At 38.4% G+C, this 23,969-nt stretch overlaps 1 protein-coding gene across 2 annotated transcripts; it reads right to left on the reverse strand.

The window, feature by feature from the left end:
• Nucleotides 1-9,873: 9,873 nt before the first annotated feature.
• LOC131689171 (septin-2) lies at nt 9,874-23,593 on the reverse strand. 2 transcript variants are annotated; one of them, XM_058974078.1, is made up of 4 exons: nt 23,480-23,593; nt 11,361-11,615; nt 10,493-11,293; nt 9,874-10,429 (listed from the first exon to the last, which is right to left on the reverse strand). In XM_058974078.1, the coding sequence occupies exons 1-4, from the start codon at nt 23,507-23,509 to the stop codon at nt 10,262-10,264; spliced, it is 1,254 nt and encodes a 417-aa protein (XP_058830061.1). In that variant the 5' UTR covers nt 23,510-23,593; the 3' UTR covers nt 9,874-10,261. The 2 variants fall into 2 exon arrangements, with proteins under 2 accessions (XP_058830061.1, XP_058830062.1); XM_058974079.1 differs by lacking the exon at nt 23,480-23,593 and adding an exon at nt 23,237-23,386.
• Between the last annotated feature and the right edge of the window lie 376 nt (nt 23,594-23,969).

Here is a 23,969-nt window from a genome sequence, read left to right on the forward strand (position 1 = left end):
TCTTGCGTACCCTCCATCCTCGATTCCTACTCTTTCTCCCCGAGACCAAGCCCCCGGTTCTTTCACTCATCTCATCACATCTCACTCACTCTCTCAACTTAAGATACCACACCTCATTTAATTAAACTCAGTTTTGGTAATCGAATCTGGTTTGCAAAGATTTTGAACTTAGAATGAATTTAAAAAACGAAACTTTTTTTAAAATGCTCAAGATGTTAAAAAATTTCGGGGGGGGGGGTCCGGACCCCCAAGACCCTCCCCCTGGATCCGCCCCACTGATACGTGTAATCATATATCGTTTATTCCACCCTTAAACATCCGGGATTTGGAGAATTTATTCAGCTTGTCTGATTAAGACACATGAAAGAACAATTCTTCAGCACGTATACAGCCTGAAGAAAACCACAGTTCAGCTTTATCAATAAACCTTTTCGTTACCGCTATTCAGCTGAGAGAATTATCATAGGAGAATTGTTAAAAAAGACATTTATTTCAAGTTACACACGCCATCAATCTCTTTGGAAGCCATATTCTTTTATTAGTGTTACGTTACAGTTAGAGAATTGTATTACCTTGTTGGATATCATATCACGTACCTGGATCCGAACCAGCAACCTGTTGAATACTAAGCACTTACCTTACTGTCTGCACTAATCTTGCATACATCGAATGCTTAAGATTTCACCGATGTACCGACAAGTCTAGGCTGCTGAATAGAGTCTGTACAAAGGCTACAGTAGCCTTCTATAGATTTGAGTGAACCTAGTCGGCTTGGGTTCGAATCCCAACCTACGATAATTTTTTTATTTAATTTTTTTTTAATTAATAATTTTTAGAACATTCGGGAATTTTAAATTAGATAATTTATTTATTTCAAAAATGTTGATTATAGTCGTTTTTGTTTCCAAGGTGAGGATTTATGGTTGTCACAAAACATTTAGATAAGTAAAAATGGGTGTTATACGAAAGTGGTGGTAACTGAATGATGGATTGAAGTCATTTATAATTCTAAGGTGGCAATCTCCTCAATTTATTTACCACTCCCTGCCAAATGATATTCTTTCCATTGTGATTTTTTTTTGTAAGCGGAAGTCGCTGTTCGAATTCAATAGTTTATTTATTTATATCAACTAAGTTCGCCTGCGTGAATAATCATTTCGTTGTACCTTTGTTTGCAAGACGATGGATAGAAAAAAATCATGGTAACAATGCTGGTGTCAAAAATTTATAGCGACGTTGGAACAAAAAGTTTCTCTTGTGTTCAATATGGGAATATTCATGTTTCACAAGTAAACAGGCCGTTTCGAATTAAAAGGTAAATTTACATAAACGAGGGCGCGTATGATTTGGTAAGCTTGTACATTGAAAAACTGTAAATCGTGTATTTCCCGTGGTGAGAACTCAGTAGATATAAAAAAACTAAATAAACTTTCTTTATTTCTTTATTCATTTATTGATCTATTGCTCCTTAACTGTAATATATGCAAAACATCTCAATTGGAATATACCGAAATAATAAAAAAAAATCCTTCACTTAATTGTAAAAAAAAATATTGTGTGTGTATTGGGACTCGAACCCAGGTCGGTTGCCATTCCTTATGATTTGCTAATCGCGCCAATTTTTGCAGTAGTTACAATTACCTTTGTTAAACACATAATTCAGCTAAAAGTCAAAGGTGGTACAACGGCAAATGTAAAGGTAGAAACAACCTTTTGAAGACATGTAGTGCAGCTTAATGATTAAAGGTAATACTATTGGTAACAGCATCGTTTATTCAACTCGCAATTCAGTCTAATTAAGATGGTTGAATAAAAGCTTTAATATTGTCGCTATTACATTTATTAGCAGTATAGTTCAGCCTAGTTGGAACTGGCGAATACTGGATTTTAAATAGGCTGAATAAACTGTTAATGTTTAAATAGTTCAGCGAAAGTTTTATTCAGCTTACATAACCTTTAATCTGCTTTAAATCAACACGTGGTCGTATAGTTCAGCTCCTAATGTTTGTTGAGTATTTTTGATATCAAAAAGTTGTCTAGAGATTTAAAATTGTTATTCGTCGTAAATTTGCATCCCAATATGGGGTTGTTTTCACGACGATTTAGTATTTAAAAGCATGAATATTTAAATAGGAATATAATTCCAAGGAAACGAAACTTAAATTGCGTCGTTAATTAGAAATTCAAAATGGCGGAATTATATTAAAAATAGGCCATAATTCATGATGATTTAACAACTAGCATGGTTACAGTATGGACCAATATCCACATTAATGATTGAAGGACGTTTTATATGTTTTGTTGTAATGAGACAGACAATTTCGTGATTGGTTACAATGTGAATAATTTTTTTTTCATTCGAATGTTTGCGCAATTTTTTTTAAAAATTTGATTGTTCTGCAGTGGATTTGTATACACACATCGACTGGTATCGCTGGAAATATTTATTCCTTAAAGAAACTTAGTTTCCAACGGCGGCGGCCTATTAAATGAAAGTATTCTTGCTATTCGTTAGTTGGTTGCTGTTCTCAATAAATTAAGTTTTTTTAGTAATTGAATAATTGAGTGGTAGTTTTCTCTTAACTCGAATGTTCGTGACCAAATCTTCTAGAGGACCTCCATAATGTGTCAAAACGATGTACAGTAACAGCAACAATAACGGAAATATGTTTTACCAGTACTCAATAAATAAGGACCTAATCGTTTAACAGTGAGTTTCCCCCACTTGCGTCTGAGTTACTTACCACACACATACACGCAATTGACTCTGTGCAAGGATAAATGTATCAATTCGATGCGCCCTACAGTAATAATAAGGATATAGGGTGATGAGCCTATTTTCACCATACTAAGCAAGGTGCTTCACTAATTCGGTAATTTCTTGCCTTACAATCAATGGAATGCGTAAAAATTGACATCAACCGCTTTGCTTCGTTGTTAAGAACCAATATAAAAACACAAATGCGTTGAAAACAGAAAAATTCTCGTGTTTGAACACAATGAAAACTCGAATCGAGTGCCCCTATTGTTGCGCTACCATTTGACTCAATGCGTTGAACAAAGATGGCAGACACTGCTCTAACCAACGGCTTCAAATGGGTAGGGTAATAATAGAAACATGGCGCAAATAGGCTCATCACCCTATGTATACGTAATGTGACTATGTGCTCGAGATTATTCGAGAATCGCCTAACCAGCACAACCAGACATGGAGTAGATTTCATTGATACGACTATTGGCGATATAATTACAACAGACCTCTTTGAATGAATGTGAAGTTATTGATTTCATTAATTTAATGGATTTTATTGTTTTTTTTTTACTTCATTGACTTCGCTGATTTCATTGTTTTCATTAATTTCAATTTAAACATTTCGACATTAACATCAATTTATATGCTCTAGGTTTGGTTTTCTAGAGCTGAACCGAAACTGCTGCTAAGAATACATTAACACAAGTAGAAACTCGTGCACACATGTAAACGGTGCTGAGTGACTCGGTTTGGTTTTAGAAACTGAGACCCGGTGGAGGTTTTGACTTCGTTTACCGTGAGAACGAAATCAAAACCGAATACGATGTGCATCACTCGTTTACACGTGTTGAGATTTTGACAACCGTACCGGTGAATGTACGTACCGGTTGGTTTTCTTACCCACCTCCGCTTATTAGCCCTATCCAGCTTTTTACGTGCCGTAATGGCGGTCTGAATTGTTCAGTTCGTAATACGTTTAATTGCCCTTTTTGGCAATAATCGTTTACGATAGCTCGACAGCAACACCCAGTTGAAAATGTCGGGCGTTCATTGAATAAACATCCAACGCATTGGACTAACGTAGGATGACTTAATCTCACTGGGCGGTTAACGTAAACGATTATTGTCAAAAAAGGGCCATTAAACTAAAGTGACCATATGTTTTCAAGACGAATGCGGGACGCGCTCATGATCCTTACATTTCCTAAATATTTGCACAACTTGTGTAAGATTGAGAAACTTTTCGTAAGGATTCATGACCTGGGTCATATCAGAAGTCGACAAGGGCACTGTGACAATCAGGATAAATTGGCTCATTTTGCACATTCCCAACGTAATTGGGAGATTTGGCAGCACGACTCGAAAGTTTTATGAGTTATTTGAACAATACCCAACAAACATTAGGAGCTGAACTATAAGACTACGTGTTGATTTAAAGCAGATTAAAGGTTATGTAAGCTGAATAAAACTTTCGCTGAACTATTTAAACATTAACAGTTTATTCAGCCTATTTAAAATCCAGTATTCGCCAGTTCCAACTAGGCTGAACTATACTGCTAATAAATGTAATAGCGACAATATTAAAGCTTTTATTCAACCATCTTAATTAGACTGAAATGCGAGTTGAATAAACGATGCTGTTACCAATAGTATTACCTTTAATCATTAAGCTGCACTACATGTCTTCAAAAGGTTGTTTCTACCTTTACATTTGCCGTTGTACCACCTTTGACTTTTAGCTGAATTATGTGTTTAACAAAGGTAATTGTAACTACTGCAAAAATTGGCGCGATTAGCAAATCATGAGGAATGGCAACCGACCTGGGTTCGAGTCCCAATACACACACAATATTTTTTTACTATTAAGTGAAGAATTTTTTTTTTATTATTTCGGTATATTCCAATTGAGATGTTTTGCATATATTACAGTTAAGGAGCAATAGATCAATAAATGAATAAAGAAATAAAGAAAGTTTATTTAGTTTTTTTATATCTACTGAGTTCTCACCACGGGAAATACACGATTTACAGTTTTTCAATGTACAAGCTTACCAAATCATACGCGCCCTCGTTTATGTAAATTTACCTTTTAATTCGAAACGGCCTGTTTACTTGTGAAACATGAATATTCTCATATTGAACACAAGAGAAACTTTTTGTTCCAACGTCGCTATAAATTTTTGACACCAGCATTGTTACCATGATTTTTTTCTATCCATCGTCTTGCAAACAAAGGTACAACGAAATGATTATTCACGCAGGCGAACTTAGTTGATATAAATAAATAAACTATTGAATTCGAACAGCGACTTCCGCTTACAAAAAAAATCACAATGGAAAGAATATCATTTGGCAGGGAGTGGTAAATAAATTGAGGAGATTGCCACCTTAGAATTATAAATGACTTCAATCCATCATTCAGTTACCACCACTTTCGTATAACACCCATTTTTACTTATCTAAATGTTTTGTGACAACCATAAATCCTCACCTTGGAAACAAAAACGACTATAATCAACATTTTTGAAATAAATAAATTATCTAATTTAAAATTCCCGAATGTTCTAAAAATTATTAATTAAAAAAAATTAAATAAAAAAATTATCGTAGGTTGGGATTCGAACCCAAGCCGACTAGGTTCACTCAAATCTATAGAAGGCTACTGTAGCCTTTGTACAGACTTTATTCAGCAGCCCAGACTTGTCGGTACATCGGTGAAATCTTAAGCATTCGATGTATGCAAGATTGGTGCAGACAGTAAGGTAAGTGCTTAGTATTCAACAGGTTGCTGGTTCGGATCCAGGTACGTGATATGATATCCAACAAGGTAATACAATTTTTCTCTAACTGTAACGTAACACTAATAAAAGAATATGGCTTCCAAAGAGATTGATGGCGTGTGTAACTTGAAATAAATGTCTTTTTTAACAATTTTCCTATGATAATTCTCTCAGCTGAATAGCGGTAACGAAAAGGTTTATTGATAAAGCTGAACTGTGGTTTTCTTTAGGCTGTATACATACGTGCTGAAGAATTGTTCTTTCATGTGTCTTAATCAGACAAGCTGAATAAATTCTCCAAATCCCGGATGTTTAAGGGTGGAATAAACGATATATGATTACACGTATACTTCCAATGTTCAGCTAGAGCTGAATAAAGCAACTGTTAAAACGTTTATAAAACCACGAAATGTTTGTTGGGTATGAATGTACAATATGGGTATTTTGGAACAAAAATCATCATTGTGATAAATGCGGGACGCTTTCCAGGACGTTTTACCATGCGGGTCAAGACCTCGAAATCCGGGACTGTCCCGCTTAATCCGGGACATCTGGTCACTTTACATTAAACGTATTACAAACTGAACAATTTAGACCGCCATTATGGCACATAAAAAGCTGGATTCAAAAGTTGATATGGATTTGATATATCAACGCAGAAAAATGTATATTGAATTCCAAAATAATCCGCTTTGAATTTAAAAACATATTTTTTGAACTAGGGCCTGGTTACAGTTCTTTTAGATTCAAAAATATTTGTTTTCAGCCTCAAAATAAAATTTGTTATTTCTACTAGCAAACTTTTGTAGGACTTTGCGTAGATTTAAAATTTTATTTAAATCTATCATGTTTTTTGTAACAAGGCATGTTTTATTCTTTTAAAAACGATAAAAAAATATATTTAATCCAAAAATCCTAAAATCTTTTGTTTTTAAAAAATGATTGATTGATATTAATATTCTGATAATTATTTTTTCTTGTATTCTGTGGTGCTCACATTTTGCGCCGATTCCCAATTTCGGTCATTGTAATCTATGCCAAGATTTTAAAAATATATGTCAAACCACAAAAAATAAATAATTTTTATATTTTTGTTTTGAATTTTGCGTTTAGATCGTGAACAGAATTAGAAGCCCGTGCAAAATACTGTAGCATCTCGTTATAGTTAAGGTTCAATTGAGAAAGCTTGGAAAAGCGGCTATCTTGAAAAACGAAAAAAAGCAGTTTTCTCTCACACCGTTGGAAAAATCTTCATGAAAATGAATACTCTACCAATGCCCCGAATACATTGATTCATTTTCATGAAGATTTACCCAACGGTGGGAGAAAAAACTGTTTTTTTTTTCGCCTTCCAAGGTGGCCGCTTATTAAGGCGTTCTCAGTTGAACCTTAAAACGCAGGTTCGAGATTTTCGGCTTTTAAACGATATTTATTACATATTATATAATTATCATTTTGTCAAAAAAAGTTTGATCTTCTGATATTTTGTAAGTATCGCTTTACTTCTTGTTGACGTTTGTAGCAAATATGTTGCTGCATAGAATTTGAATCAAAGTTTTAACATATTTGATACGAATATTCCATTTTTCTGGCACAGTTTAGAGTCAAAATGCAGTATTTTTTCTGTAGTTGTAAATTGAGGGCTTTAACCGGGTGGTCATTAGCCCAGTATTTTTGTTACTAATGTCAATATTTTAAAACTATAGTTCTAACATTGTCTGGTATTTGAAAAAATAAATTTATTTCCGTTTCAAAAAAAAACTTTGCATTTGATTAGAAGTCGCAAAATATTTGATTCGAATATAAATTTTAGAATGAACAAAAACAAAATATAAATTTCATAATGAACAAAAACCGGGCAACTCAAAAAAGTGGTTTCGAGAACAATTCGGTTGAGGTTTTAAGTACACTTACACTAGGGTATATATGGTCGGTGTTAAGTCAGACCGGACTAAGTCGCAAAACATCAAAAAATAAGATAATTATAGCAATGGATACAGAATTTCGTCAGCTACATTCGACTCTTGCCAGATTTGAAATATGTAACAATAAACAAGAATTACGACAAAAATTAATTTCCAATCATAATGTAAAGGATGCTGCGATTCAAACTTTAAACTCGTTTTTCTCTAAATCAATATTTTGTCACTTAGTCCGGTCTGACTTAACACCGACCATATAAGAGGCGTTACAGCAGTATTGAAAATTAGAACATTCATGTATTATGGTCACTTTCCATTTTAAAGCATATTTTGGGTCCAAACATATATTTTTTTTTAAATTTTACAGTGGTGTAACCTAGGGTGTAACCCCTTAAGTGCGAGGGCGGCTCCCATTTGGTACAAAAGAAGTATTTTTAAATACTATTACTTTAATTACATTCCAAATATGTGAGTAATGTCAATACAACATCATGTATGACTGCTGATTATCTAATAAGAGTTGCTTAGGAAGTGGTTAGTAGGAATTCATGCCAATCCGACCCATATTAAAACCTCAACACATGATAGCCATCATTGCCGGCCGCCCCCATCTCCATCGTTCACGGGGAAGGATAAGGGATAAGGTAGACGGGAAGTGTTGATGCTCCACCTACTTAACGGAAGGACGACGACTCATCAGACTCTTCCATAGGTGTCGCGGAGTTGGTAGTTTGGAAGGATATAAGGTCTAGGATTCGCTCCAAGCAAGCGATGCGACCTGTAAAGAATTAGTTGTTTAGTCAGTCTTCGAGTACACGATCACTCGAAAAAGAAAAGATCTTGTTTACTTTTTGGTTCTTTTCAAACTCTGGGCAGCCGGCTACCGAGAGTATCCTATGTTTTCTAAACAAAAGCAATTTGAACTCTATACAGCCGACCGTAAAAGTATTGCCTAGAAAAGCTAATCTTATTTGCATAATGGACCGGATCACTATCTATTGTAACAGTATTTAGACAGAATACGCTACTTCTTCTCACCGGTATATTTATTTGGATGAAAACTACCGAGTGATAACAGGTTATACAGACAAAGAGTTATGATAGCGCGAGATGTTATAAATTAAGGTATGTATTTCCTATTTTGCGTATCGGATGATTTGTAAAATACACGTATACAAGCGATAATAACGACCATTGAAGAGAAATACAAAGAATTGTTAAGGCTGATAGCACCCAGTCATCGCCGGTCTAAGGACCAAATGTCATCAATAGACTTAGACTCGCGTGGAGGCATGAGATAGGAGACCTGTCAGAACTAAAAAGATTAGAAAAACAAAGAAACGACATGCTCCGTCCTGAATCCGAACTCAGCTATAAGCTTCTACAGCTGAATTGAAACTTCAAACGGACCATGGCATCTCCTTGTCATTCCAATCTTTTTAGTGAAGACTATGTTATCTCACCGTTGACGACCTATGACGCAGCGCTGGCCTCTCGCATAAATAACTATCTCATATCCTACTTAACACATTGCACCCGTTAACATAACCCTGACGTGGCCGCGAGAATTCCGAGGCACGATCTAACGTCGGTAATACAGGCATGCACATGCTCAGAATGAAGCTACAGTGGGCTGGACATGTAGTATGAAAGCTCTATGTTATGTTCAGCAGAAAACCTAGAAGAGCTAATCAACATTGATTCCGGCCCCGCTATCAGTTGTATGCGAACAAGAAACATGCGCGTGCAGTGAGTTTGCAACATGGAGGTCGTTCGCAAGGAATATACATTACATTAAATGTGATGACTCGGGGATACACCATGACTGCACAAGTTTAGCTCCGAAGCAGGCTTTCTCACATTTCTATTTCAAACAAGTATTCGATTGGTTCTATAGTTGGAATATATCGATATATTATGGAAAACTTTTCTCTGTGCCTAGTAATACAAAGAAAGTATATTATTCCTTTTTTTAAGAAATGTGTTTTAAATATATAGCATAGTTATGCTTTGCATGCTTGCAATGATTCGGAAATCTTCTTTTGGTTGTACGTTCAAGAAAGTCAAAATATTTTTTTCTTTGCGTCTTTACCGTAATCTTAAATGCTTAGCTTTTGAATACTTTATTTGTGAAATAAAAAAATATGAAGATTTCTTAGACAGAAAGCTCTAAAAACAATTCCATCAAAACACGTTATTTGTGTGCAGTGACAGTCAAGCGTCGTTTATCAATAGTGTGTACGTAGTATGTATGTTTCATTCAAGCAGTTTGCCGCCCGAGCGAAGCGAAAGCGATTTAAGCAGCAATTGTTTTAGCGCCCAAGTAAACACAATCTCGCCTGGTTTGCTAACGAGACTGTACTGTGCGTTTCATCGGATTAAGGATCGCAGCTGCATTCGGGTTTAAATATTTAAATAATTTTCACTAGATAAAATTACTATATTTGACTTGTTTTGTCAATCTGCAATATGGAGAAATCGGAGTCTGTACTTATTCGAGTCTAGGTTTGTTTTAAAGTTTCGGAAACTTTGTACTTAGGGTCCATCCAAAGGTATTCTTTAAAAAATATACATTTGGTAACAGTTGCATTTTGGGGAAAAGTAAAACTTAATTTCAGCTTAGGCTTTCTGTCTAAACAGTCATGATAAAGCAGTAGCAATAAGTAGCTGCATGCAGAAGTGCAGGCGACATACTTAACCTATATCTTCAATGTTTCACATTAAATGGTGCGCGATGTGAATATTAAAATGACGACCGTTCACGTCAGATACGTTCAGGGCGTTGTTCTTCCAGTTATCTACAAGTTTCATTTCTTTTTACTTTTGCCCAGGGTTAGCGTATGGTGGGATGCCGCCATCTGGGATTTGCGCCTGTTAAACTCGACAAATTCTTCCTCCAGCTTTTTACGAGATTCCTCCAATTTACGCTTGTCCTCGGCATGATCCTTCTTAAGCTTATCGAATTTGGCATGAAGCTAAAATTGATAACACATTTATACCTATATGTTTTTTTTTTCTAAACATTACGCATAACTTACTTCTTTCTCACTGTCTTTCAGTTCGGCCTCCTTCTCCTTCACGCGAACTACAAACATTTGTCGAACCTCATCTTCTTTAGCCTGTAAATCTGCGAGGTGATTGCTCCTTTTGGCTTCGAAAGTCTGTTGGAATGAGACCGGCTTGTTGTCGCTGTCAACATCAGTGAAGCCCATCTGTTCGAGCCGTTTCTGTCGATACAGCTCATAATGCTTGGTATGCGTTTTCTCTCGCATATCTTCCATGTTGGTTCGAATCAACATCTCCCGCAGTTTGACAAAGTCACAGTGAGCTTCATTTTCCACCTGAACAGTTCCCCAGGGGTACTGACGAGCACGAACAGTCTTATTGCCAACACGAACAAAATCTGTACTTCCCACGACGGCGAACGGAATGTGCGAGTTCATGTTTGCATTGATTTCAGCCACACTTTCATCGTCCGTAGGGAATTGGTAAATCTGAACGCCGTTGTGGCGAAGCTCTTCATTTATTTTAGCTTTGAATTTCGATAACTCTGTCTTGGAAATGGTGTCCGCTTTGGCAATAATTGGAATGATGTTGACTTTAGAATCCAGCTTCTTCATGCATACTAGATCCAGCGACTTCAAGCCGTGGCCGGTTGGGCAGATGAAGTAAAGACATATATGAGTGCGACTGTCATGATAGGTCGCAAGCGAACGCTTGATCTTCAACTCTTCCTGAAGGAATGTCTCAAACTGTTGATCGATGTAATCAACAACAGCTTTGAACGAATCATCTTTGTTGATTTGATCGCCATAACCGACCGTGTCACAAATGGTCAACTGCAAAAGATAACGTCTCATTTATCGTCATAAATAAATCACAGAATCAAAACGCTGATATAACTACCTTTAACCGAACCATGCTCTCCTGCAATTCGTAGGTGTGCGCCTTAAGCTTGACGTTCGGCAGCGAGTGCGGACTCGGCTGCGATTCAAAATTCGTGTTAAACAACGAGTCCATCAGGGTGGACTTGCCGAGACCGGTTTCTCCGATGCACAGGATGTTGAACACGAACCCATTCTGGACACTCTTGCTGACCAGTTGGTCGGGTAGGCTATCGAAACCGACATGACCGGACAGTTTTAGGTTTCGCGGATCGCTCTGCAAAAAAAAAAATAAATGATCGAAAATTATTACCACACTGAGATCGAACGCATTAGTGAACACTACGGTTTACAAACACGATTTTACACTCCCGATGGGATCATGTTCCACTGCAATGATTGTTTACTACACACATTGCAGACGTGCCTTTCATGTTGTTTTTGTTGTCTGTAAAGTTGTGCGTTTTGCTGACCTGATGGCTGAGTGAGTGACTGTTGATTGCGTGCCGCCTCGTTTGGCAAGCGAACGTTTGCTGAATGCATTATTTATGGAACAACACTTAATAAATAAGATCTGTTGTAACGGAACGAGTCTATTTTGGATACGATTAAGAGAAAATCTGGACCTAAACAGTTCAAAAGCGGAGCGAATTCAGCTTCCAAGTCCAACTGAAATAACATTTCCTAATAATTTCTCGCCAGCATGAAGACGCAAACCTATTGGATAGCATTGGTAGTGGTGGAAAATAAGAAGGGAAAATTACTAACTAGAAAGTCAGTGGCCTATTATTTTGGAATTTAAAGCGACATTGAAGTTTCCAATCAATAATGGGCATCACTTTCGCCTACGTCGAAGGCAATGGGTATCTAGCTCAAAGAAATTAAAACAAAACGGGCATTGCACTAACGTGAATACAAATCAGCTAGCAGCTATAGCTTGTTCAGACAAACATAAACATTTACATGGACAAGGTTCAATGAACAGTTGACCAATAAATCCAACTGCGTTTTTTCACTTTTTAACCCTCAAAAAGGCAACCGGGTCCCAGAGACCCGGCACGTTACAATTTTTTAGTTACAAAAAAATGTGTATGCAGTATAAGCTTGGGCATGGAAATTTTGATAAGTAGCTTTGAAATTTATAACAAAAATAAAGAATTGTGAAATTTTCATCGATGGAGTGATGCGCAGCTATGTTTGAATTTTTTACATGCACAAAAAGGCAAAGCCGGGCCTGGCAGGCCCGGTGTGCATGCAACATTTACTAGGAATACCACGGGTTTTATACATTAATATTTATCCGAAAAAAACATTTTGATGAGTTCATCTTCGTATTAGCAGGAACTTTTTTCATGTTTTGATTGATTTTATCTTTTTACCTTTTCTGATAAGAAAAAAATCTTGAAAGTTTGAGCGATTTCTATACATTTCTTTTATAAAAAATGTAAAAATAGCATACGATAATGACGTGTGTCATATTTTTTTGGTAAATACTTTTATGTCACCCACTGTGGTCTACTTGACAATTATTCGGATACAACATAACCTAACTCTGTCGTTATTGTCTATTTTTGTTGTTTATTCTTTGTGTTATAGTTGTCGTAATTATTCAAATTGTAGGATCTAAAAGCAACAAAAAATTGAAATGGCTATAAAACGATATGCCCATGTTTTCAATCGTCTCAAAGAATCTGAAATAATGGAAGAAATTCGAGCAAATTCAACAGCAGACGATGCCGAAGCTGATATGCTAAGCGAGGAAGAAAATGCGAATGATATGATCCGACAATGAATCTTGTGCAGACTGGGAAGAAGAATCTAAATATGTACTCCGGTTATGCATCAGAAGAAATTAATAGCAACCCAGAAACATTTATTGGTCGTGTTCAAACGAAATGGAGCTCAGAACCAATCGACAGTCAACGTGATCTTCCGAGTACTCACCTTTTGGAAAAAAATTGACCTTTTTACATCCATCGCCTTATACGCTGAAATCGGGATTTGCTGCGTGTTCGTACTCATCATCCTGTAATTCCGGAACCGGAAGTCGGATCAATTAGAAATTCAACAGCAACCAATGGAAATGCTGTACCTTTCATTTGAAACCAAGTTTGTAAAAATCGGTAAAGAATTCGCTGAGAAATAGGCATAACATTATCTTAGGAACTTGGTAAGTTCCCCCGGGGCATCAAGAACCGCCATAGCTGGCCAATGTGGTCGAAGTGCCTTCGGTGGGTCATTAATGATCTAGACATGCAAAGCCAAGTAATGTTGCACATATTTTAATATATATTGCATCATTTGGATATCATGGTGGTATCAGTTTCTATGGAAATTTGCAGTGTGATTGTACTCTTCAACACGTAACTCCAGAACCGAAAGTCGGATCAATAAAAAAATCAATAGCGACCGATGGGAAGGCTGCACCTTTCATTTGAGACTAAATTTGTACAAAGCGGTCCAGCCACCTTAGAGAAAAATCGGTGAGATTGTTTGCCACATACATACATCCATATATACATCTATACACGCACACATACAGACATTTTACGATCTCGACGAACTGAGTCGAATGGTATAAGAGATTTGGCCCTGCGGGTCTCGGTTAAAAAGTCGAAATTTCGACCGATTGCATAACCTTTCTATATGAGAACGACAAACAGGAGCTTGAATTTAGACGGGCCTGAGAGGCCCGGCTTGCCCTTTAATGTTAGGATTTTAGCTTGCCTTCACAAGGGTTAAATAGTCGAACATTATTTGTTTCTATGTTGGCCACAATGCATTGCATTTATTCTCTTTAGACAACTACGTTTGTTCTCCACATATTTGAGTTATTACGATAATTAATTGGGTTCTAATTTTCGTGAAGTGCTGTATTGTCTTGCAAAAACAGTTCGGCATCCATGCATCGTTTTTTTACAAAACAAGCTGGAGATTGCATGGCTGCAACACGTCTGAACCATTCAACTTTTTTGCCGTAATACAGTTTGATGTGGGACCCCCTTAAACCCCTATCCTTTCCCCACAAAAGGAGCACGTTGCTCTATTTTTTCAACGGGCTAATAGGACGAAGTAGCAATTGTCTGCCAAGTAAACACCGGGCCTGTTTCGAAGTGTGGAACGTCAAGGCCTCTATTTTGTCTAGTCCACGCTCTTAACAACGCGTGTTGAATCGTCAGTGATGCAATTAAAGCTTCACACTGATTCCACTTCTGTCTTGTTCCTGATCTCCTCTTGGGTCCCCTAGGTCTGAAGTGGATCAATCGACTATTAAGTAAATCAGAGAGCGCTGATAACCGTAATGTCCACGAATACTAATTTCCCTGTAACTATATATTCTGCCAGTTATTATCCCAGTTCTAGTGTGTATTAATTATTGTTTTGTGTGATAATCAGAAATAATTTCAAATTTTAATTGTTACAACTAAGTCACAGAGAACATACATCCAGTTTCAAACAAACAGGCTTAAATTACTTGTTTTGTCATTTGAACAAATATTTACTAGACCACTACGACCACCATACTGGTATATCCCATAATTATAACGGTCAATTGGACATCAATTCAGTAAAACTCGCGCACTAAACGGAATGATGACAGACCCTTTGGTGGTAACACCTCAGGAGGGGCTTAATACTCAACGTTTACGCTTGTGATGGAAGTCTGTTCTCTGTGCCGAAATGGATGATGCTTCTAGGTTTTGTACGACCCAGGGGGAGCTTGGCCTTAATCCCACTGCTCTGTCATCGATGTTACGTGATGTGGAATATTGTTTAAAAAAATAATAAAATAGCTAAAAGTGCTCGGTTGTAACCAGAATTTCGTTTGTGTTTTTTATGTGGATTAAACATGTAAACAATAAAGATTTTATGGTAGTTTTATAGTCACTCCTAAAATTTAAATTGCACTTGTAGCTTCCTTTAAAACCTTAATTGTTACTTGGGTAGTGAAGTATTTGAGGTACGTTCGTGTATATCAACAACAAAAACATTAGTTTCTCTCGGGAGATATCTTTGAGGAAAAACCAGAAAGGGGACGCAAGTCTCTTGATATATTGGATCAAATTTAAAAATATTCAACAAAGACTGTCGAGGTATTGTAAAAAAGGTTAAACGATATTGTCTAGCTAGCCATTTGAAGACAAAGGGGAAAGTACCGAAGCTTGTAAACTGCGTTCCTCACATATTAGACGCATCCAAACTAGTCCGAAAATCTATTTGTAATTCTCTTTTTTCGTGATTGAACCATTGAACCATTTTTGCCTTTCTTAAATCGGCTGTTCTACCGAGGGTCGAGTATCATATATCATTCGATTCAGTTTGTCGAGTACAGCAAACATCAGTGTTTCGTTATAGAGCAGAAAAAATGTACAAAAAACTAACAACACAGGGAACGGGTTTGGGCAGCCATCCGACCCGCTAAAACAAATACTCTTGCACGGAACCTGATTCCTCGCCGGCACTACCTTACGGCATTACTACCCATGATAGCATATTTGTCCCATTTTCTATGGGACTGTGTGCCGACAATTATTGCTCTTCCCCTACGAGCTCAATCTGGGCGCAAACTTCAGGCTAATTTACTTAGCCCTTCGGCTTCCTTGTGTCCTTTTAGCACAACTTCCTTATTGAGTTCCCTACTGCTTCACAAACTACCCGTTCTAGTCCCCGACGATAGACCTAGCCTACTTCGACGGAGAATCCCCGGTGAGAGAAGTTCTACCGAAACCGAGCCAACCAGCCAGGTGCCAAGGTCAGTTCGGTGATTCCGGTAGAGCAGGTGCCCCGACAACCCACCGCTGGTGGTGGTTCGTCACGGTCTTTTCAATCTAATTCCTGGCGGTTAATCTAGCTTACGCCAACGGAGAGTTCCCCGGCGAAAGAAGTTCTTCTGATACCGATTCTTCATTAGTTTTCGCTATATATCTATTAGTCAACCGATAGGATGCCATAGTAAGTCCGGCGATTGCACGGTGGTGATTGCTCTCTCGAAACCGTTTCTCGCTGTTCATCAAGCCATTTCCACTGAAAGGCGGTCATGATGTGAATCACCACTCGCTCTGTTGACCGCGTCCCACTTGTTTTTGTAACTTGTCATTTTGTAGACATTATCCGGGAAGATGTCCGGTCCTCCCGTTTCAAGTTTCTTCTTGCGCATCGCTTCGAACCTCAGACAGTCGAAGACCACATGCTCCAGTGTCTCCTCGACGTGTCTGTGTCAGGTGAAAGTTCACCTCCACGTGCTTTCTATTAACCCAAGTCGATCCCGCTGATAATGCATACTGCCTCTGACGATATTGTTCTGCACGCGCTTGCGACTCGTACGGCCATCAACCGAAATGTCCTGTTCAGCTTTTCACGGTTCCGCTTGATTTTCGGCGTTGCACCCCAGGTAGCAACCCCATATCGCAGTATCGATGAAGAAACAGTAGATAGCAGACGTCTATAGCGTTCGTTGCCTTCGCCGACTTTTTGCAGGCGTAATCTACGTGGTTGTTGCTCAACCGGCCGTAGAATATCACTAACAATTGCAGCAGTGCACGCTGCATTCGCTGAACCGCTTTGCAGTTGCTGACCAACGACACCTCCGTCTTGTGGTGAGCTATCTGCAACTTGACCTCGTTTATCTGTTCTCGATCGCGTCTGTTGTCTCCGTCACCGACATCTCCACTTCTTCAAGTATCTCATTCATCAAGTCGTCCGCGAAGTTCGCGATTTTCACTTTCCTGGTTAGCCGTAGTGTAGAGACCCCACCGTACATCCCGTCCCAAAGAGTTGAACCGAGAATAAAGTCCTGAGGAACGTCCGCTGTCACTCGCATTGATTTCTGCCCTTCGTTCGTCTCATACAGCAGCACTCTGCTCTGGAAGCGGCTGTTCAGGATCCGGCATAGATAGTGAGAACCCTCATTCTGTGCAGCGCTGCGGCGATGACTCACCAGCTGGCGCTGTTAAATGCATTCTTCACATCTATTGTCACCACAGTGCGGAATCGATCTTCTCTTCGCTTCCGTTTAGATTCCTTCTCCGCAGTCTCGACCACTGTCCGAATTGCATCCACGGTCGATGCTCCTTTACGGAATCCGAACTGCATCTTGGACAGTCCGCGATCGCCCTCCGTGCATTTCGTCAGCCTGTTAAAAATTATTCTTTCCAGGTATTTTCCGAGTGTATTCAACAAACAAGTAGGCCTATACGAGGTCGAATCGCTTGGTGGTTTTCCTGGCTTTGGAAGGAACACCAGCTTTTGTACCTGTACATTTCGGGGAAGTTACCTTCATCTAGACACTTCTGCAGTACCACGCTGAACATGTCCGGGTCTACCAAAATCGCAGCTTTCAACACCACGTTTGGTATTCCTTCAGAACCGGGAACTTTCTTTGATTTGATTTGATTGCTCCTTCTTCTTCGCCGTAAGGTGTCGTTAACTAGGTGGTTGAATCGTGCTTTGGAAAGAGACCCTCAATGATTATCTTCCGCTTACTCGGGCACATTTCGGCTGGCGTCGACGGGCCCTTCATTTTTGCCATCACGACTCGGTACGCATGGCCACAGGATTCGCGTCTACTTCATGGCACAGCTCCTTGTGGCATTCTGACTTGCTAAGCTTGATCTTCCGTTTTGAATTGGCCCTGTCTTTCCGAAACGCTGCCTTGTATTCCCCTCTATCTGGCTCCGATACTGCTCTCTAAGCTTGCCTTCTAGCTCTGAGATAAGCAGCTCGTGGCGTACTGAACATCTCGTTCCACCAGTAAGCTGGACGCCGTCTATAGCGTGACTCCAGCTTTCGCGGCAGATGCTTTATCAGATGCTTTATCCATTCGCATATTCGACAGTTTGTTGAACCCGACTGACTGGCTGGAAAATGACATCCTATAACTGTACTATCACATTCGCCCGAATGACATTCGCCCGAAAACCATTTACCAGAATGGACCATTTACCCGAATGTCATTAACCCGAATGGACCATTTACCCGAATGCCATCAACCCGAATGGACCACTCGCCCGAATGTCATTAACCCAAATACTACATTTACTCAAGCATAATATAAAATCGGTAATTGTCTAGTTTAGTGACTTTAGTGATAGAAGTCGGTTGCGGTTTTTTTGCCAAAAGGATGTATTTTAACCTAAATAAACCAAATCCGAGCGTGAAATGTGAAATCTTTAACCAAAGTTTGATAAACTGAACAATAACAAGTGAGCTTATACGGCGGAGTTAGTGTGATGCGGCTTGGCCGCATATCCGAGGCCAAGGATCCGAAGCGGCGCAAAACCGCTGAGGTTCTGTTGGACGATGCGTTGATCCACCCGTCGCCGGAGTTATAAGCCAACCTGTGATCCTCTTGTTTGCCCGGTTTACTCAAACGTAGGGGCTATAGCTAGTTTAAAGCCTACTGAGCGGCAGCGAAGTCGGACAGTGAACCAGAAAGCGATGTGGCGTAGCCACATTAGTCAACCGTACACTGACCAATGTGGCTATGCGACATCACTTTTAGGTGTACTATCCGACGTCACTGAGGTTCTGTTGCCAACGCCACAAATGCGGACAAAATAATAAGAAATCTTTCGGAAACACCATCGATCGAGGTAAATATATATTAAGATGTTCAGTTAACGAATTGAATCAATTAAATTAGTAATTATATCTTGCATGGTGGAAGTCCATTTGGCACAACACCGTTAGTAAATAGTAGCTCATAAATTAATGTTATGTGGCGAAGCTAGTGTGATGCGGCTTTGCCACAATTACCGAGGTCAAGGAACCGAAGCGGAGGTCCCTACTCAGCAAACCTGTGATCCATTGGTATGCTTGGTTTACTGAAGTATAGAGGTTGATTCCTTCTTTAAATATGAGCAGTTCTTTGAGTTTGTATACCAAATAGCCCTCGCAATCAAACCGGTAATCCAGCCGTTTGCCCGGTTTACTCACACTTAGGGATTGATTCCTTCTTTTAAACATGAGCAGCTCTTTTCCCACAATTAGGGGTTGATTGCTTCTTTCAAACATGACAAATCCTTGGATCTGCATGCAAAATAAGTTTGCAAAAAAACTGTTGATCCACTCGTCTGCCCGGTATACTCAAACATAAGAGTTGATTCCTTCTGTCAAAACAGCAATTTCTTGAATCTATATACCAAATAGCTCTCTACGTAATACTGGATTTCAAGACAGGATAATTCTTCCACCTAATTCACGGATGATTCTTCCATCTAAACCAAAGTTTTTTCAGAAAAATAAAACGACTTAGTCGTCAGACAAAATATTCGGAAGATCACCGAATACAATTAATTTACAAACAAGTTGTTGCCTTGGCTTTCTTGCCCCATCAAGGTATTCCAATGGCACTCGAAGAATTGAGGAAAAGTTGTCCAAAGGCTCTCGACGATTTTTTGTATTACATTAGTAAAAAATGTATTTTTGGTGGGAAGGAAACTAATCAAAAAGTTTCTCGATAACCCTTCTTTGCCCCCCGCTTCGTGGTCAGTTTTCGAAAATGTATCGACAAAGATTCCTAGAACCACCAATAATGTGGAGGACTAGCACAATAAATGGAACGGTTTGTTAAGCCGTGGAAATTCTATGGTGTGTTGAAGAAGTTGCAGCTTGAAGAGAAAAACCCTAGTACATATGTTTTACGTACACTACAAGCGGTACCAACAGCTAAAAAGTCTAAAAAGAACTCACGAAAGGACCTAAAACTGGAAACCCTAGTTGAATCATACAAACCAGGTGATTGGATTAACTATTTGACTGGTATAGCTTTAGTGTTAATTTCTTCATAGCATCAAATGTAATAAAATTTGTATTTCATCTTAATAAATTAAATTTTTTCGATTGACATTTCGATGTTTTTCGGGTATATGGAATTCGGGCGAATGGCATTCGGGTTTATGTTGCATTCGGGCGAATGTCTTTCGGGTGTTCGTGGCATTCGGGTGAATGACATTCGGGGTTATGTGAAATTCGGGTAAATGTCCTTCGGGTAAATGGCTTTCGGGCGAACGTGACAGAATCCCTATAACATAGCTTTTAAAACACTGGAAGTCACTTATACCGCAAGAGGCCAAAGCTTCAATCGGATGGCTGTCCATTACTCTCGACCATTCTGTGAAACACACACACGCACCGCGAAGCCCTGTATACTGAAATGCGTTCATGTGAAAACTCCTATAATTTTGAAAAGGGCGAATCCTACTAAATAGTTTTAAAACCATGATAACTTTTAACGTTTTAGATTTTAATAATGTTTAACTAAAGAGCAATCCTTAGTCCTTAGCCTCAATTGGAATAATTATTCCAACAAAACCATTTTTTCACAAATAGGATTGTTTTAGGTTCATGAAACTTGAACCTCGGGGCGGACATAGTGTAATTGGCCTGTGTTAACCGAAAGACGACCTACCGCCATATTGAGATACATGGTCTAAAAACGCTATCGCATACAACATAGCACTGGCTACTACCACATGTATTTATTTTTGTAAACAAAAATAGTAAACGAAAGCAAATAGGTGTTTTTTAACTTGCTATGTTACTTGTAAGTTCTCGAAAAATGCATATTAATATACCAAAAAAAAATATGGCGGTCAATTCGCTTTGGCTTAACAAAGCACAACTACTAAATCGGTAAATCGATTGCTTTGTACGCAGCTCACCTGGGTTTAATTCCCAACCACGCAAATAAAGTTAGATTTTTCTAAAAGCGATTTCTCTAGCCCGAAAAGAAACGACCTCTACAATCAAAATTTAAAAAAACAATTCGATGTGGGTGTCACTTTGAACTTTTTGAATAAGTACTCTTGAATTTATTGTGAATGCCGTTCTATCGAAAGTTTTGCTTTCTTTTAAACAGGAGCTGTTTCTTTTGAACTTGATTTTGAATTTTTTGCCTTATACTGAAAAAATAGCTTTGGGTCAAACATGGGTCAATTTTCTATGCATGTTGTACTGTAAATACGTCAATGTTTCGGCATGTCCCTTACATGCGGATGATTTTAAACGCATTACCGACAGTTGGGTTTACATTCAAAATTGAAAGTAATACAAATACGCATACATAATTTGAAATGCTCTAAACTGATAAAATACTTAAAAACATGAATTTCCAATTTTGTTTCGAACGAATTTTCTATTTTAGACTAAAAACTACCGTTACTGGGGTCATAGATGTGAGAAATATTAAAGTGTTGCACCCAGAAAGGGCAATTTCCAAAAGATACGCGTTCAATTTTAATCGTTTCGTACTTATCCACCATTCGTCTCGCTCTCATTCCGGCTCGATCGAAATAACATTTCCGTAAGCATCTCAAATGTACGGATGAGTTTCGAGCCCATTATTTAGAGCTACAAGCTCTAAACGCTGCGTTGTAATAATCACGTATCAACTGACGTACACTTTAGCTCAACCTACACAAAATTAACGATTGCCGATTCACAGACGACCAGGGTAAAAGTACCAATATTTTTCTATTCCTACCAAAGCTAATAATCCATATTGATCTTGGACACAATTACATCATCAACCATATTTCATTCGGGTTGGGACTAAAAACGTTCTGATGGTAAGATATTCCATGGGTGGTCCAATATTAAGATTTTTATTTCAATTTCTTCGATGTGTCGTTTCTCTGCATCAGTATTCCGCAATACTTTATCAACATTACGCTTTTTGGAACAAAAATACGGCCTACCTAGTTTTGACTAGTCTATCGATCTTAAATTCTATCTGGTAACCATGGTGAACCTACGTACCTTAGCGTTATAGTGACGCATCTTTTTCGAACAACCCGAACAACCTAATCAATCACAATTCGAAATTAATCAAAGTTAGAGTAAACTTTTAACTTTTATCCGCTCGCTCCACTAAAGATGTGCTTCACCTTAAGAACCCCAGACTACACTGCCTTCAATGTAAGATCAAAGCGCAGAGAGCATATTAGATTCGATCTGGATTGAAATTCAGCACCAATTAACCATCTGTTTAATCCAACGGTTCTCTCGATACGCCAGAAATTGTGTTTCGATATTTTTGCGCATAGCTAGGTATCTACAATTTTACACATACCTATCGATTGCCTATTATAGATTTGGGGAAAGAGGAAAACAGAACAATAAAGCGAAACATATTTTGATTGGGCATTGTTTACTTTGCTCCAATGTATACATACGAGTTTTCAACTTTCGGCTCAGTTCCATTTTCGGGCAAAAGGGGAAACTATCGATTGAATGCAAATGAAAGTTTTTACTGGAACTGGGTTGGCTCGCTTTTCGCTCGTAGCCCGTAATGTACATTGAAATGCACCTGTGATGCAACGAAATATTGTTAGGAACGTCACGTATCAAGTTTTTCATCAGCGCTGTGCCTTTATTATCTACTCTCAGAAAGAAAAAAATGCAGGTTCACAAGGAACCTGAACTATAAAAAGCTTATCAAACCCTAGAATTGTTCAGCACACTTGGATATTCCAGCTTAAGCAGCGTTTGAATAAAAAAAAACAATGTTATTATATTACAACCAGCACCGTAATTGTAGAAGCATAACAAGAGCCTTTCCACAGCTCATAGACTGTTTAATTATGCACACAACTGCTGCAGCTCTCGGATATAAATAAAACCATTAATAAATAGACTTGCATTCATTTCCCCGGAGCCTTCTTAATGCACTCTACTCGCTCGAGATCATTTTACGAAATTCGACCACAAAACAGAACAAGATGCGCACTGGACGAAGATGCATTGCAAAGCATAGGATGCATTCGCTTGGCATCAATCTCCCTGCGTAGCATACGTAAGTGAATCAGCTTTGAACAGAAATGCCCAATCCTTGTGAGTAGGTGTGTAATATAAAACTATTGCATTTTTTTGGAAATGCTTTTCCATAAAACATCAAACCTGTCCAAGTAGTTATTAGTATGGCCTTCGTGCCCATTGCGACGTCATCCAATCATCAGAATGAAAGTTTGCTGCGACGCCCATCCAAATTATTGACAACTAATTCAACAATAATGTATTATCATTCGATCGTCTATGCACTAACTACCAAAGATCACTTTTTCTATAATACGCCAGCAAGTAATTATCATACTGGCATAAAACTTAAATGCACTCAACATAAACTATCACAATATTTTTTACCTTCATCACTTCAACATCTGCAGCCGCCATAGTGAATTACTCAAGACTGAATCAGCAGACTCAAATGGAGGCAGTTTAAAAGCGCTTTCAAATGAACTTATGCGATCAGGGCTGCCAGACGTTTTTGTGGAAAATCTGTATTGGCCTGACTAAAAAAACTGTATTCAGCTTTTTGCTGGTGGCTGCGTTTTCAAATGCGCACTCTATTTTGACAAGTCGTTTGTACAGTGTCAACTTTGACAACTCGTCAGCGGTGTCAATTTTGACAAGCGGTCTCATCAGCCTTGAGTTTCACGGCTATCATGTATCCTGCTTATTTATTTTCTTAATAAACGTTAAACGTCAAATTTAAAATTTATTAGTTTATTTTCAAACGCCTTTTTCGATGATTTTAATTTCTTCGTGAATTTATTTATAAGCATATTTTCAGCTGTTTGAAAGTGTCGAGAGAATTATGCGATTTGAACCTCTTCTCTTACCCAAATTCATC

Source organism: Topomyia yanbarensis, chromosome 3, assembly GCF_030247195.1.
Source record: "Topomyia yanbarensis strain Yona2022 chromosome 3, ASM3024719v1, whole genome shotgun sequence".
NCBI lineage: Eukaryota > Metazoa > Arthropoda > Insecta > Diptera > Culicidae > Topomyia > Topomyia yanbarensis.